Source organism: Primulina huaijiensis, chromosome 4 (assembly GCF_012295235.1).
Source record: "Primulina huaijiensis isolate GDHJ02 chromosome 4, ASM1229523v2, whole genome shotgun sequence".
Taxonomy (NCBI): domain Eukaryota; kingdom Viridiplantae; phylum Streptophyta; class Magnoliopsida; order Lamiales; family Gesneriaceae; genus Primulina; species Primulina huaijiensis.
Genome location: NC_133309.1, coordinates 22,814,941 through 22,831,998, shown reverse-complemented (window position 1 = coordinate 22,831,998; position 17,058 = coordinate 22,814,941). Strand labels below are relative to the sequence as shown.

General features: G+C 35.6%; 1 protein-coding gene across 3 annotated transcripts; it reads left to right on the top strand.

Moving 5' to 3' along the window:
- The first annotated feature begins 356 nt into the window (after positions 1 to 356).
- Positions 357 to 16,269, top strand: LOC140975482 (protein MICRORCHIDIA 6-like). 3 transcript variants are annotated; one of them, XM_073439212.1, is made up of 20 exons: positions 357 to 492; positions 3,039 to 3,410; positions 3,632 to 3,706; positions 3,814 to 3,848; positions 4,381 to 4,459; positions 4,559 to 4,648; positions 4,717 to 4,792; positions 10,025 to 10,103; positions 10,982 to 11,110; positions 11,322 to 11,420; positions 11,544 to 11,645; positions 11,735 to 11,872; positions 12,561 to 12,653; positions 13,447 to 13,498; positions 13,586 to 13,697; positions 13,968 to 14,224; positions 14,459 to 14,571; positions 14,688 to 14,764; positions 15,100 to 15,142; positions 15,683 to 16,269. In XM_073439212.1, exons 2-20 carry the CDS (start codon positions 3,047 to 3,049, stop codon positions 15,800 to 15,802), a joined length of 2,133 nt encoding a protein of 710 aa, XP_073295313.1. In that variant the 5' UTR covers positions 357 to 492; positions 3,039 to 3,046; the 3' UTR covers positions 15,803 to 16,269. The 3 variants fall into 3 exon arrangements, with proteins under 3 accessions (XP_073295313.1, XP_073295315.1, XP_073295314.1); XM_073439214.1 differs by lacking the exon at positions 15,683 to 16,269 and adding an exon at positions 15,255 to 15,603; XM_073439213.1 differs by lacking the exon at positions 357 to 492 and adding an exon at positions 2,747 to 2,937.
- Positions 16,270 to 17,058: the final 789 nt, after the last annotated feature.

Below are 17,058 nucleotides of genomic sequence, written 5' to 3'. Positions count from 1 at the left end.
TCTATGAGACGGTATCACATGAGACCCATTCAATTCTAAATTATTTATGTTTTAATGTATATTCAGTTTTAAGAACTATAAATAGTAAATGAATAACTTATAAATCACAAAATTTTCTATTATATAATTATTATATATATTATTTTAATTTAAAAAATTAATAATTTTTATTTTAAATTTTAAAAAAAATTACTATATTTTTTATTTTTTTTACGTAACACATTCGCTAGTATATATTAAATAATAATAAAAATTAAAATTTAAAATAGAAAAGAATATTTCGAGAATTTTATGATAAAATAGATTTATGATAAATGTTAGAAGGGTATTTTGGTCAATGAAAAGGGTAGAGAAAACTGAAAAGGTGACACGCCATAAAGTGTGATCAACGAATGCAGCTGGCTAGCTGGAGAATGGAGTGTGGAAGAAGCAAGGCATAATGAGTTAATGGCCCTACCCGCGTATGATTGAAGCGCATCCCGAAACCACCAGGTATATTCTGGCGTCGTACTTTGGGTTTTGATGATTTGTAGCTTGAAAAGATCAAGAAGAGAATGCTGGGTTTTGTTGCTTTTGAAACTCTAGATTTTTTTTTAATTTGTTACGAAAGATGGAAAAAATGAAGGGAAATGGTTGCAAGCTCGAGCCCTGAACACTGAAAGTTCCATACATGGAGCTGCTGTGAGACGTGATAATGAGTTATAATATATGATGTGCTGGTTGGCCACAAAATGTAAAAATAAATTTTTTAGAGTTTAAAAATGTATAAAATAATAGAATCGATCGTGATATTTGGTGGGATTTTTCTGTTTGGGGTGATTTTGAATTAGAAGAAGAAGATGGACTTTTTTTGAGTGGAAGAATGAGCGTGGGAATGGATTAGCCGGAACACAAAGTAGCACCTTCGTTTCTAACTGAAAAATGAAGGAGAAAGCTGAGGGAAAATGGAGATAAAAAAAGAGAAGAAAATGAATGGAAATAAGAAAATGTTAGGTGGAGACCGCAGGCCCTTGGTCAAAACCCTGCGTACTATTGTTTAAGAGAAGGGCATGTTGGGTGTGTGGCACAACTAAAACTAATTTTTTTTAAAAAAGTTCAACACATGAAAACCAAAAACCGAACTTCCGAATAACCAAAACCGAAACTGGTCAAAGAGCCGGAAAATCAAACTGAAAAAACCAAAATTTTAAATTCGGCCGGTTTTTTCGGTTTTAACCGAAATTTAAACACCCTTAGTTTTTTTCCCCTTTCATAGTCATGTAGTTATTATTAAAATTATGGAATTCTCTTCCAAATCCTGCAAAACAAACCACAACTATAAAATTGTACTACTAATTGTTCCACTAATTTTCAGGTGTATGAGACTAGTCAAGTGGTCTCAATTGCTTTACCAATGTAAGGTGATATATAGCTCTAAGGGCATTGGGCTTGTCCAGAATGACTGTTTTGGTACAAATACAAACTACTGACTGCCAGGCAAGGATTCATTATGTTGGAAGTGTGGAGACTAACTGACTAACCTTGGAGGAGAATCATTCTAAGTTGAGTACAAATAAGATAGATTAGATCTTGATGTAAGGGTAATGATCATGGATGAAGTATACTACTGATTGTAAAAAATTTGAATGTCTAGTTGATTATACAGAAGGAAAGACATACAGATGAAACCACGGTGCATAGGAAAATTGAATGGATTAACATAGGTCCCAACATTTTGCTACCTTTGCTCAAAGACATCAATACTTCCAATAAAAAATTTACATTAGTTATTGGGTCAAAGGCTTATATTCTTCCCAAATTCCATTCCTCAATCTCCCATTTAGTCTCTTCAACCCATTTTTCTCTTCTCTTAATAATAGTCTCTTCTCCCCATATTAGATGTGTCTTCTCTTCTCTCAATCTTCTATTTAGTCTCTTCTTCCCATTTGTCTCTTCTCTTAACAATAGATGACTCATGCTTGATGTGTGAGATTATCCACATTTCAAGACTTATATCTCTTCATTTTTTGCCCAACCCCATATCAAGAGGTCACATCAGTAGCATTTTTTCAAACCCCAGGACGTGGCTTCCTATATTCTTATTACAGTATATTCAACTATGTACGAGACCCATATTCTTTGTTTTTGTCATCCATCAAAGAATCTCACCTTTCCCTCTCTTTTTCAACTAAATATTTTTTGCTCTTAAAAGTCGAAGGTGATATTTTTGAACTTATGGTATTCCAAAGGGTTGTTAAGCTTGGTTTGAGGACATTCGTGGCCAATGCTTTGTCTAAGTAATCTATATTTTTTTAAATATTTATTTAGCCTTTTACTGCTTTCTTAAATGCTTTCAAGAAAATAAGGTCTTTTGTATGTACTAATATGGTATCAGATGTCTTTAAATATTTTGTGTAAATTCCATGCGCATTTTTGTAAGCAGTTATATATTTCATTTAATATCACAAGAAGAAATTATGTTATTTATATGTATTGATGGAAAGAAAACATGTTTTGCAATATGGGATAGATGATTTTTAATATTTGTTTGGTTCAGAATGACACTAAACCAAATGGTAAGAGCAAATATTCTGCTAAGTATAAAACGAAAATGACCATTCAGTAGTCAAAAATCAATTGTCTTCAGACAGGAACTAGTCCTTATTACAGAAGTTAAATATTTAGGACTAATTTCAATTAAAGCTATGCATGGTTTACGTCAGGAGAAGGATAAATTTGTTTTAAAAACATCGCCACGCCTTGTTGCCAAATAACTGCAAGCTACCAATTATGGGAGAGGTCTCAAATTTGAGACTTTATTGCTTAGGAAAACCACCTCCCCCAATTGCATAAAAAAATGAAAGAAAGGATCTGGGTTTTCATCTAGATTTTTCAAGAAAAATAATTCAGTCCTTTCTCCTCTCTGCTTGTTGTTTATTCCCCTTTACTGCCATATAGGTCGTCTATTTTTCTTCTCATTGGCTTTTCCCTAAAATAAAGCTACAATCTTCTCTTGATATGTTTAGTAACCATTGGTCTGTATTTTTATTCCTTTCCAGTCCATAAAATGAGGTTTGCAAAAATTAATTTAACTAGCAACCACAGTCTTGGAGAAGTTGGTGCAAATGCTGATAAGTTCGAGCACAATTGGGGAAGAAGATATTCACAACAGAATGAGCACCCCGAATGTGATTTGACCACCAGTCAAGAATCTAATTTAAATCTCGACAGTCATGCTTATGAGGGGAATAGAAGGTCAAGTGTTGTAAATTCAATGCATGGTGGTGCAAGTGCTTGGAATCAAGAGCAGGGCCCGGATGATGATACAAAACTTTGCTCCACATCATCAATATGTTTAACCCCACTTTGTCGGCAGTTCTGGAAAGCTGGAAACTATGATGACAGGCTTACTTCTGAGCCTAGCTGTCAAAGTATTTTGCTCTCTAAAATAATCGATTTTTAACAGTTGATCTTGACATTGAAATAGGCAAACTTTAATTCAACACTTTAAGAAAATGGCTTTGACAATTACCAGTTTATCCTACCTGACTTGCGAGTTCCGTGTATTTTGGGCTAATGATCTTTTTCAGCTTTGATTAGAGTGCATATTTTCTGCCACTTTGTCATCTGAAATTATCTTTTTCATCGACAGATGGCACGAGTTATCTTCGTGTTCACCCCAAATTTCTTCATTCAAATGCGACTTCACATAAATGGGCCTTTGGTGGTATGTGCTGCTCATGTTGTTCTCTGGTTGAGCTGCTTGAACTTATCATATTGGATATTTCTGAAAGATTTTTTATTGTCCTTATTTTACTTGTCCCATGTTTACAGCCTTCGCAGAGCTTCTTGATAATGCTGTCGATGAGGTAATCTTTCGAGAGTATTTTTATATGTCCGTTTTATCCTTTTGGTACGTGGAATTATCTGTTTATCATTCTTTGCTGCTTTAAATGGTTGACATCATTGATTCAGTGAACTTCTTTAGTATTGCTTCTTCTACTTTAATGCATTGGCTATGCTCCAACATGACGATGGATGACTTAGTTTTTTAAACTTTTCTCTCACTCAACATGGTCTCTCTTCGTCAGTTTTAGGTTAAAATAAGTTATTTAACTCTTTTTGGATGCATATTATTCACTGCCTTTTGAAGTTGCCTGTATCATGAATGAGAAGATGATAAACTGCTGATCATGCAAATTTTTTTGCTTATTTCATGCATATGCTTATCAGTGATCAAGATGAACTGAACTTAGCATCATTTTTGTTTCTGGGTGAGTTTGAATTGCAATATAGGGTGTCTTGATGGAACATTTTTCAAGGTTGATTGTTAGACAACTATTTTTGTACTGTTTGTTCCTCATTGATACACGTTTTGTATTTTTTGCAATTTATTTTTAGATAAAGAATGGAGCAACTTTTGTCATTGTCGATAAAACCTTGAACCCAAGAGATAAAACTCCTGCTTTGTTAATTCAAGGTATTGTATACCTTGACTTAGCTGCTTCACAATTGTTCCATTGGTGTTAAACCTTGACAAAAGGTTGGATAACTGTGAACTATGATGATTTTTTATTAGATGATGGTGGCGGAATGGACCCAGAATCAATGAGGCGTTGCTTAAGTTTTGGATTTTCGGATAAGAATTCAAAAACTGCTATTGGACAATGTAATAATTATGATTATTTTTTATCATTCTCATGTTTCGTGACAAGATTCTAATATGTAGCCTTGCAGATGGAAATGGATTTAAGACGAGCTCTATGAGACTCGGGGCTGATGTTGTTGTGTTAAGTCGCCATATGAAAGACAGGTTCCTTCTTACTTTCATTGAAAATCATGATCTGCTCTCTCTATTTTCTTTTGCCCGCACATTATTTTTTCCATCTTTTCCTGGTGGTGTGACTGCATACCCCTCTTTATCTGAAAAACTTTTGATAATTCTTTTTTATGTCATATGTCTTTACTTTATAAAATGTAGATTTTAAACTATGTGATCATTGCTTTAGTTTATTAAATGTGGCCATGAATGAAGTCATAGTCGCATATTCAGTTTCTTGCGTGAAACATGATAAGGGTGTAAGAAGTATTAGCAACTTGAAGTGAAATGTCGCAACATTGGCTGATCCAAATGTGGAGAAAAATAATTTTCAATATGAGAAAATAAAATTCGTCCTTGATTATTTTTATCTACAACTGAACTGAGTTTATAGACAAATCTACTTACCAATGATAGAAACAAATCAAAAATCAGATCCTCTTATTCAAGGGATTTTCCCAAGTATCCTAATTTATCGATACACGCAAAATCAGCCCACAGATTAAGGAAACATTATATCTTTCCACACGAAAGAATCCAAAATAAAATATAGGAAAAACTAGTTTAATATCCATATTCGAGTCATCAGCCTCATGCTAAATATGGACGAAAGGAGTATCTGCCATCAGTTAGTTTAACATCCCTGTACGAGCCATCTGCCATCAGTTAGTTTTACATCCATATACGAGCCATCAGCCCTTCAGCCTCAAGCTAAATATGGACCAAATATTCCCCCTCATACTAAATTAAATCTTCCACCCCAGCAAGATATAAGTTTTCGTTGGAGAATCATACTTCATTATTTATTATTATTATCAATATTTGAACGACCATGCAGAGTATGCTATTATTGAAAACATAAAAATATAATGAGGTGAGCTAGGTCAAGACCACCCAGGCATAACAAAACCTAAATCTGAGACTAAAAACGTCTTAAACTCCTTACGCAATTGCACTAATGTTATCACACCATAGGATTGGGGTACTGGATAGAGGAACACACACCTCTTTGAGAAGTGACTGAATCCAAATCAACTCAGAAGTTGCATTTGCCATGCTTCGAAATTCTGCTTATGTACTAGATCGAGCAACAACCTGTTGTTTCTTTGTACTCCAACAAATGGGAGAATTACCCAGAAACCAACAAAAGCCGGATGTGGAACGCCGATCGTCGGGATCGCTACCCCAATCTGCGTCACAATAACCATGCAAGCCAAGACGAGAAGGAGCAGACAACTTAATACCATATTCAAGTGTACCATTTAAATACCTCAAGATACGTTTAACTGCCTTCCAATGTGAGTGTAAAGGAGTGTGCATGAACTGACACACCTTATTAACGCTGTAAGCAATGTCGGGTCGTGTAATGGTTAAATATTGTAAGGCACCCACTGTGCTTCTATAAAGTGTACCATCTTCAAAGAGATCATCACCATGAGACGATAGTTTGAGACCAGAAGTCATTGGAGTTGGTAATGGCTTAGCATGATCTATTTTTGTTTTCACCAGCAGCTCTTTGATATATTTTGTCTGTTTAAGAAAAAAACATTTGTAGAAGGCTGAGACACCTCAATCCCCAAGAAATAAGATAGAGATCCCAAATCACGCAGCTCAAATTGATTATTCAATTTCTGAATCACTGTTTTAACTTGACAGAGATCACTTCCAGTAATAAGTATATCATCAACATAAATAAGGATATAAATCGCAAAGTTATTGATGATCTTAAGAAAAAGGGAAGCATCCGCCTTAGAAGCAAGAAAACCCATGGCTTGAAGAGTAGTTCGAAGTCTATCAAACCATGCTCGCGGGGCCAGCTTAAGACCATAAATTGCTTTGTGCAGTTTGCACACAAGTGGTTGCTTAGCATTTTGAATTTCAAACTCCGGCGGTTGTTGCATATATATATCTTCTTCTAGATTGCCATGAAGAAAAGCATTGTGAACATCTAACTGCTGGACAGACCATCCTTTTGACGCAGCAAGAGTAAGAATGATTCGAATGGTAGTGGGCTTTACCACAGGGCTGAAAGTTTCATTGTAGTCAAGGCCAGCAGTTTGGGAGTAACCCTTGGCTACTAATCGTGCTTTGTAGCGAGCAACAGATCCATCAGTGTTGGTCTTGACCTTAAAGACCCAACGGCAGCCTACAATAGGAACATTAGAAGGTTGTTCAACCAAAGTCCAAGTGTTGTTTTTCAGCAATGCATTATACTCGGAAGTCATGGCATTAGCCCATTCAGGATGAGATTTCGCCTCCTGTACAGTGGAAGGTTCACAAGAAGCATAATGATTAGTTAAAAACACTCTAGGCTTAAAAACTCCTACCTTGGATCGAGTAGTCATTGGGTGAGTATTCACACAGGGAATGGAGGATCTGTCATCAGAATTAGAAGAAGGAGAGTGAACTGGTCTGGAATCAGATGCAGGAGAAATAAAAGGATCGGGTGTATATTCATGCTCTTGAGAACTTGTACATGGAGAAGGGAGCGAAGGAAGATACAAGGATGATGACTCGATGGATTGGTCAGACTGAACCTTATCAACAGATTTATGAGCAAAGGAAAGAAAGACTCATCAAATGTAACATGCCGGGAAATGTAAATCCGACCATCCGAACTTAAGCACTTGTACCCCTTGTGCTTCTCACTGTAACCAATGAATGTACATGGAGTAGAACGAAAATTTAATTTATGTACGTTATAAGGACGAAGACAAGGAAAGCATCTACACCCAAACACTCGAAGCAATGAATAATCTGGTTGTTTTTTGAACAAATAGTAAGTAGGTGTATTATTTTGAAGAACAGGTGTTGGAAGCATGTTAATGAGATATACTGCTGTGAAGAAGGCATTATCCCAAAAATCAAGAGGCATGGATGCTTGAGCAAGAAGGGACAACCCCATATCAACTATGTGTCTATGTTTTCGCTCAACCACCCCGTTTTGCTGTGAAGTATGAGGACAAGACAATCTATGAAAAATACCATGAAACTTAAGGAATGAAGTTAAAGCACTAAACTCACCTCCCCAATCTGTTTGTAGAATTTTTATTTTGTACTGAATTGAACCTCAACTTGGGTTTTAAAATCTGTGAACACTCGGAAAACTTCAGACTTAGATTTGAGAAAGGAAATCCAAGTGTATCTACTGTAAGCATCCACAAAGCTCACATAATATCTATATCCATTGGTGGAAATCGTGTGTGCTGGTCCCCAAACGTCGAAATAAACTAGTTCAAGTGGTTCAGAATAAACAGTTTGTGAGGATGAGAAGGGCAGCTGATGATGTTTTCCCAATGCACAAGCAGAACAAAACCGTAAGTTATCATTTCTTGAAATAGGAATATTACATTTGTTCAAAACTTGCTTAACAACATATAAAGAAGGATGACCTAGTCTAAAGTGCCATTGATCTAAAGTGTGCGACACTTCTAGTGAAGACTGAAGCAAAGGTTGAGGATGCTTTGGGCTAAATTCAGGACCTGAAGTGTGGAGATAAGCAGCTGGTTGAGGAGGAGGATGAATTGGCATTCCCAGATTGAATCTATAAAGTCCGTCATGCAAAGTCCCTCGTAGAAGAGGTGCTTGAGTTGCTAGGTCCTTCACGACACAAAACTGAGGATGGAATTCAAAAAAAACATTATTATCTGACGCAAACTTACTTACACTAAGTAAATTTTTGGTAATAAGAGGAACTCGAAGCAAATTATTCAGAAACAAGGTGCGAGATGATGAAAGTGGACGATATTTAGAAAGACCAATGTGTGATATTGAGAGACCTGATCCATTACCCATGTGAACCTTACCAACGTCAGAGTATTCTGTTCCAAGAGTTAAGTTTGAGAGCTCATTTGTCACATGGTGCGAAGCTCCTGAGTCAGGAAACCACCATTCATCATTCATATTTTCAGAACCTGTAGTGGCCATGGCTGCTACTGGTGAAGTATTGACAGATCTGTTATAGAAATTCTGATTAGTAAACTGAGCTCTCATGGATTTGGGAACAAAATCTTTGTCAAATCGATAGTAGCACTTATGTGCGACATGACCGTCAATCCCACAGATTTGACACACGGGACGACCACTGTTGTTGTTCTATCCTCGTCTTCCACCACGAGTATTTCTGCCACGGCCACGACCACGAGGTAAGGAATCTGAGCGAAAATAAGAGTGATCATTTTTTTTGGGTGAGGAGAGAACAACAACATTCACAGCAGGTGGTGTGTTGTCCAAAGTAAGATTGAAGGATTCGATCCTTCCTTCATGGGCTAATAAGAGAGCTCCAACCTCTGAGACCGAAAGAGCATCCACACGAGATGTCACATGGACAACAACTGAATCAAACTCAAGGCCTACACCGCCTAGAATGTGAAGAATTTGATCCTCCTCAGGGATAGAATGCCCACAGACTGCAAGGATATCGATGTACCCTTTCATCTTGCTGAGATAATCTCGCATATTCATGGTTCCTTTCTTTAGTGTTTGTAGTTGCAATTTGTATTGCATAACTCGAGCTTTAGAACGAGATGCAAAGAGTCGCGAGACTCGCAACCAGATCTGCGAGGAGGTTTCACAGCCGATCATTTGGCTTTGGACGCCTTCAGTCATAGAAGCTAAAAGAAAGGAGAACAAGAGTTGATCCTGACGGCACCAGGAGACATAGCTCGGATTTATAAAATCTACCGTTTCTTCAGTAGTTAACATCTTCGAAGGAATGGGTGGGGTTTCGAGAATGAAGATCTCTAACCCCAAACCACGAATTGCAGAGAAAACTTGAAGGTGCCAGAGTAAGTAATTCTCATCGGTGAGTTTGACCGAGCTAATCTGATTTGCAGGATTAACTAAAATGAAATTGGGGCTGGAAGAGGTGTTGTTGCTGGAATCAATATGAGAGAGGGCTTCCGCCATTAAAAGCTCTGATACCAAGAAAGAAGAAGTTTTGGAGTGAGGAAGATGATTGTTTTCATTGACTCACCGATGAGTACAGTTACAAGTATATATACACAAAATGAACAAATGAAATAATGACACCTGGAATAGGTTTGTTACACAGTTGAAACTATCCTAACAATATCGCAAGATGACAAATTAAATCAAACTCCCTCATGTGCACATTGGGCTGTTGATCTTTTACTGTTATCTTTAATTAGGTTTCCCTGCACAAAATTGTTTATTTATTGTTATTGTTAAATCATGGTATATATTGACTTCATTTTTCTTGATCAGGAAATTGACACAAAGTGTAGGTCTTCTATCTTATACATTCTTGATGCAGACAAGACAAGATAGCATAGTGGTCCCCATGGTAATTGATGATGTAGTTTGATCTATACTGTTATGCGGGCTTTGATGACTGTAGACTCAATCCAAGTTAGCCGATAGTAAATTACAAGTTTCTATTTATCTTTGCATAGTAAATTACAAGTTTCTATTTATCTTTGCTTTTCGCTAGAGTTTCCTTTGTGCTCAAATTACATGCACTGTTTTGGTGTTCAAGACCTTGATGGTTTTAAGAGTAGTCTTTGATAAGTTTTTATGCTTCAAAATCAAAGAAAAATTTGAAGTTTTTAAATGGGACACTTGTACCATGTGAAACATATCGAATCTCTGCTTCTGCGTAAATGACAATTTCTATTTAACATCATTACATTATTCTGATTATCTCTAGTGTTTATAGTTTGAAGCAAAAACTTTATATGAAATTATCTCATTGGATATTTTGTTGTTTTAATCTATCTTGCATGTCGACATCTTCAATTGTGGAAACATTTGGGAAGATTTTAAGTTTTCGTTGTGAGCTGAGAAACTTACAAGATGTGATATAGTTATCGATTCTTTACTTCTAAATCAATGGCTTGATGTTCATTTATTGAGAAAAGAATCATAATAAATCTTGGTTGTTATCTCCAAAGGTCAAAATCTTGGTTGGAATTCTTAGATATGTTAATGGATATGATTATGATTTCCTTGTGAGTAAGGACACTATCACTGGGAGAGGTTAATAAGGGTGTTAAGAATAATTTATTTTTATTTTTTTTATTATTAATTTTCAGAAGAACTAAACTTTTATGATGTGTTTTCAATCTTCTTGTTTCTGAAGTAAGACATAGCTGTTCTTTTTCATGTTTCAATGTGTTCGTTTTCAATATTGTAATATGTAAGGGCTGTGCCTAAATTATGCAGGTTGATTATCAGTTTAACTTACACACGGGCACTTGGAATATATTGTATGATAAAGATCAATTTAAGAACAATCTTCGCATCTTGTTGCAGTGGTCTCCATTTACTACAGAAGCTGAACTTCTGAAGCATGTATGCCATCTAACTGAACTAGTTTCTTTCCTCTTCCCTCTTTTCAACCTATTCCAGTAGCCCTTTTATGTGTGAGGGTGGTCTAACAAAGTTATTTCTTATTATTTTTGTGATTTCTGCTATTGTGTTCCCGACACACACACATTTCTGTTTAAACCGTTATCTTTTGAACTTAACTTCATTGTCTCCTTTGCTTTCCCCTGTGACACAGTGTGATAACATCTGCGGTAATGGTACAAAGATAATAATTTACAACCTATGGCATAATGATGAAGGTAAACTGGAGCTCGATTTTGAGTCAGACCTTGAGGTTCGCTTTACTCCTTTGTTAACTTATATCAAAGGATTTGCTGCGACCTTTTGCTTCATTTTTCCCTCGTGTATCATCTTGCATCAATGTTGTTGCTTAGCTTTATTTAATTAATGGTATCAGGATATTTATGTGTCGGGAAAGGGCCAAAGTTCTGCAAAAGTTGGTTCCCGGACGGAAGTAAATGAACATCATCTTGCTAATCGTCTTTGCTACTCGCTCCGTGTATGTCTGTAATATTTCTTTTTGCATAAATATGTAGATAAAAAACCATTGCTTTCTAAGTTTTAACTTTCAGTTTCCTATTCATACAGGCATATTTATCTATTTTATACTTGCGTGTTCCAAATAAGTTCTACATATTATTGCGTGGGCGAGTTGTTGAGTATCATAACATTGCCAGTGATCTCAAATTTCCAGAATTTATATTGTACAGACCCCAGAATGTTGAGGTAATTCAAGTTTCGGCAAACTCTTATGATGGTTGCATGGCAGTAGATGCGCGCATATTTCAAATACTTCTAGGTACACAAAGATGCAAAGTTACATCTCACAGCGGGTTCCACAAGCAATTATTTAGCGGCTAACAATTCTAGGAGTTTCTTGCACCAAGAAGTAGTCTTTTGGGTGTGGTTTCTAGTCTCGGGCTTATGTCCTCACATGCATGTGCATATATACTAATATACTGACATATTTTGGGAGATTTTTTTTTTTTAAATAAAACTACCTGGTCGTGGGGGTGGCTGGGTTGGCATTTTTGGGCAGACTTCAAAGCACCTATATTATTTAGATAGGGTCAAAGAGGTAATTTTCTCTAATACAAATGATACATTATTTCAACTTGAAAGCAAGATTTTATTTTGAACACCACTTTCTTAACCTGATTTTTACTTGCTGCCATTTCAAGCAACAGATTCATTTGAGTCTTTGTGCATCATCCTCAAACTTAAGCAAAGTAGTTCATCACTGTATGGGCTTTAATGGTTTCATTACTATTCAGTGTCGTTGTCTTAAGTCAGAAACCGGGCGTCTAATGTCTTTGTTCTGCACACACACGCACATGTATGACCTTTTTTATGGCTGTTGGACTCTGATATAATATAAGTTCGCACTGCAACAGAGTTGATTTGCTTCTTGTAGGATTCAGTCACCACTACAATTGGATTTTTGAAGGAAGCTCCACAAGTAAATATACACGGTTTTAATATCTATCACAAGAATAGATTGATACTGGTAACTGCACTTACTGATTATTACACATTTGGCATTTAACACTCAAATAAATTGCATTCCGAAGTCTAAGCAGTCATTTAAATGATAAGCTGATTTGCTTAACATAATTGTCATTGTAAATATCTGATCAGTCTAAACATGGTCTCATCTACTCCGAATAATAGCAGCCTTCCTGATTTCCTGTATACTTATCATTGCAGTGGAAGCGATGTGATATTCATGTTCATATACATGGTGCTGTCCGAATGTTTATGTAGATAGTTGTCTTGGTTGCTGTTTGTACCCTTCATATTTGGCATGTGGCGAGTTAATTCCTTTTATCGGATGCTGGTTTTCATTGGTTGAGGAATTCTTTAGACTTTCTGTTTATTTTCTTGATGATGAAAGGTGTGTAGACCCCACATGTTAAGTAAGTGTACTTTTTTAATGTGGATACTCACTCAGTGTGTGTATGCTTTGGATGCTACTCATCCCCGGTGAAAATCTTGGAAGTGATTTTTAACATGATGATATTTTCTAGTTTTGGTGGTGGTGGTGGTGGTGGTGATTATTATTATTTAACTTTAGATTTTAGGAGAAGTATTGGAACAATCTAATTTCAGCCAGTTCATTTATATATTAATTTTCAGTTGCAGTCATGTGCAGTGCCCAAAGATTGGTCCTGCACCTCCTCCCTAATAAAAGGAGAGGAAAGAAAATAAGGAAGCATACATTCACTAAATAAATAAACATGTGTTTCATGAATGATTATTTTACCTTAATATTTCATCTTGTTACTGTCTATCGATTGCAGCCATTTTGGCGCGTCGTGTCGTATAGAAAAAACCGAGGCAGAGGAGTCGTGGGTAAGAATTCTGAAAATTTATGCGCTCGGGATCTTATCTTCAATCATGCAACCTAAGATCTACATGACTTGTTACTGGACATGGCAGGTGTTTTAGAAGCAAACTTTATTCAGCCGATTCACAGCAAACAAGTCTTTGAGAAAACTCCCGTTTTTCAAAAGCTTGAACACCGTCTGAAACAAATGACACAAGAGTACTGGTTAGTAATTATTTGAGGAAAATTAGACGAACAAATATTTTTGACTGATGTAGATGACTCGGGAACGAGCAACTATTTGAGATTTAGTATCTCTAATTTTTTCTCGTTTACTACATGATAACTTAATGACCGGGAGCAATGCGTTTTTAATTTGTTGAGACTCGTATCAGAGCTACGATTATTGTTTATTTTGTTTGCTCAGTCATTAAATATTTAGCTGATGCTTATCAAATCATTTTTATTACGATTATCTTTGTTGAAATTCAACAGGGATCATCATTGTGGACTCACTGGTTATCGAAATACTAGGAAAAGACCTGAGGCGACAGTGACATCTCAAACTGATTCTGATTTTAGTCCAGATTGTATATATCAACCCATCCTGTTAGGCACCAACCACTTCGTTGCTGTTAGTCCAAAACTATCTGCAGCTACTGGAACTGTCCCACATGAAACAAATACTTCTTCGGATATTGGGGCAGCAAAATCTGGAATTTCAGTACAATCCTTTCATCAGAATTCACCAGGTAAGAAGAGTAGATATGCTGTGATCTAGTAATAAATCTAGCGATGGAGCATTTGGTTTTTTGGGATTCAAGTCCTGGTTTTGACTCATATCAAGTGCAGGCCTGGCTAATCATACAAATATCATTCACAGCGTTACTGATGCTTGAGCTTTTGTCCTTCAATAATTTTTGTCCAAGTGACTCTCAATTGGGAGGTATAAATGATCTAAAGCTCGTGCTTTCAATTCTGCACAGGAGTGCCTCTGAAGAGGAAAAAACTTGATCATGTTGTAGAGCCTGAAAGTGCGAAAAGGACAGGGGTGATAGGTTCCCCAACAATCGACACCATGCTTGCTGGGGATGTACAGGTGTTCATCCATTTGGAATGGTTTTTCAACCATTTTGGACATCACAAAAAACTTGTTATCCATTTAAAATTCTGTGTTACGATCTCTTAATCGGATTGCAATTTTCTTTCTTACAGCATGTTCTAACTCCTACTCAGTTGGAAAACCAAAGGGCTACTAACCTGATTTTTGAAAACAGGAGACTGCTTATGCTGTAAGTCTTCAATTTAGATGTACGTAGTTCCTGATTATTAATCTTAATTCTCGTGGAAAGCGACAAAAAATTCGGCTTCTATTTTCGTCAAACAGTAGGTGTGAGGCAGTAATCGTTCTTTAAATTAAAAAATATCAAATTTTGACGTGTATTTTTTTTAAAAAAATTCTTTTTGTAAAATTTCCTCCAGACTACATTTATTACCATCTTAATCATATTTCTTGGTCAATCATTGCTCCGAACGATAAGATGATTTGTATTTGCTTTATCTATTGTCAATATCAAATTCTCATCGAGGTCCCTTCAACTTAAGCATGTATGCTTCTGTATTTTAGATGCAAAGAATATGAGAAGATGGAGGAAGTTCTCAATAGAAAGGTACTTCTATCTACTTAATAATGGTTCTGACAATATGATTTTTTCCTCAAATATTTTTTAAAAAAAGAAAAAAACTTGCTTTCTCTATTGATATAAACATCATCTTTCATAGCTTACTGCATGATTTGAGTCCAACATTTGACGCACAATACATAATTTATTTCTCGTTTCTCTCGTCCCTTGCAAGATTCTGTTTGGAAGCACTAAACCGAGGACATTGGTCATTTTTTATAGATCTTGTTCTTATGACAATGATAAAGAGACCAATCCATCTTAAGTTGAACAATTGTTTCTGTTAGTGGGATGTTTTTGTCGCTTGTTTGCTGGAGAGAAAAATGTCGTTTTTACTATCAGTTTTCTTAACCATATTATATCCTTTCAGTTTTTACCAGTCATTTATGTATATTAGTATTTTTATCCTTTAAGTTCGTGCATATTTGATCGATGCATTTCTTTTACACTTGTTTCTACTAAGAAATGTTTTTCGCCAACCAATTGTTCAAGAAAATCCGTAAGAAGACTTGGTACTTGATTGTGTAGGTAGAGCTCCTAAAAATGGAGCTAGAAGAAGCACAACTCGAGTACGCACGCCATCTGCTGGAATCAGATTCGTTAGAGAACACTAAATTGGAAAATATAGTAATAGAGATAGAGGACTAGTCTTTATCTAGCTGTAGTACACAGTAGCTTTTTGAATGGTTGATTCAGAATTCTTAACGTGTAAGTATGCTGAAGAGTGAATGTATGAGAAGACTTGGTGGTTCGTTGTGTGGGTAGAGCTTCTTAGAATGGAGCTAGAAGAAGCGCATCTCGAGTTCGCACGCCTGCTGTTGGAATCGGATTCGCCAGAGAAATCTCAATGGGAAAATATAGTCATAGAGATAAGAGGACTAGTCTTTAACAAACTGTAGTACATAGTAGCATTTGGAATGGTTAATTCAGAATTATTAACTTGTAATTATATGCTACAAAGTGAGTGTATGAGACATGCCAGATTCAGTTTATTTCCAGTAATTACACAAAATTTGAGTAGTTTTTTGTTGGATTCACAGTCTTTGCAAGTATGTGGAGTACCTAATGTAAAATCCAAGGCCCAAAATTGATTTTCATACTTGAGGTTCATATATTTAAATGAATCCATATAATCAAATTAAAATTAAACATTTGGGTATATGAATCCCTAGTAATCTAATCTATATTTATTTATTTATATAAAATCATGAATAAAAATTTCAATTGTGTATTTATTTTTATATATTTTAAATTTTGTTTATTTAATATTCTATTATTTTCTGTATAGTTTTGAATTTTGGTACAAGTGAATTTATGTCAATTGAATCTTTTGTTCGTGTTTAATGAGTTGGTATGACTGGGGTGATATATCGTATCGTATCGTACCAAAAATCCTATATCGTATATCGTACCGAAAATTACGGTATAAGAAAATTCATACCGATATCCGAAAATTTCGGTATATATAACTAATATACCGATTATACTGAAATTGTACGGTATATCGAAATTTCGGTACGGCATCGGTATATACAGTTTTATACTGAAAAAAATTTTATATTTTAATTTTTTTTATAAATTTATTGTTTTAAAATATTATATATTTTAAAAATTTTGTATATTTTTTCGGTATTTCGGTATTCCGATATATATTGAAATTTTCAAATTGCATACCGTTACCGTACCGAAATCTTCGGTATACCGAAAAATCGATAAATTTGGTATTTTTTCGATACGGTAATCTCGGTATACCGAAATTATCGGTATTTTTTCTCATCCCTAGGTATGACGGGTCAATGATGCATGCTCTTTGGCTTTTCTTTGTATTTAATGGTGACACCTGAATCGGTTCTTTGAATCATATTTCCTTCATTTACTTGTTCTCTCTACGTTTACTTTATGGT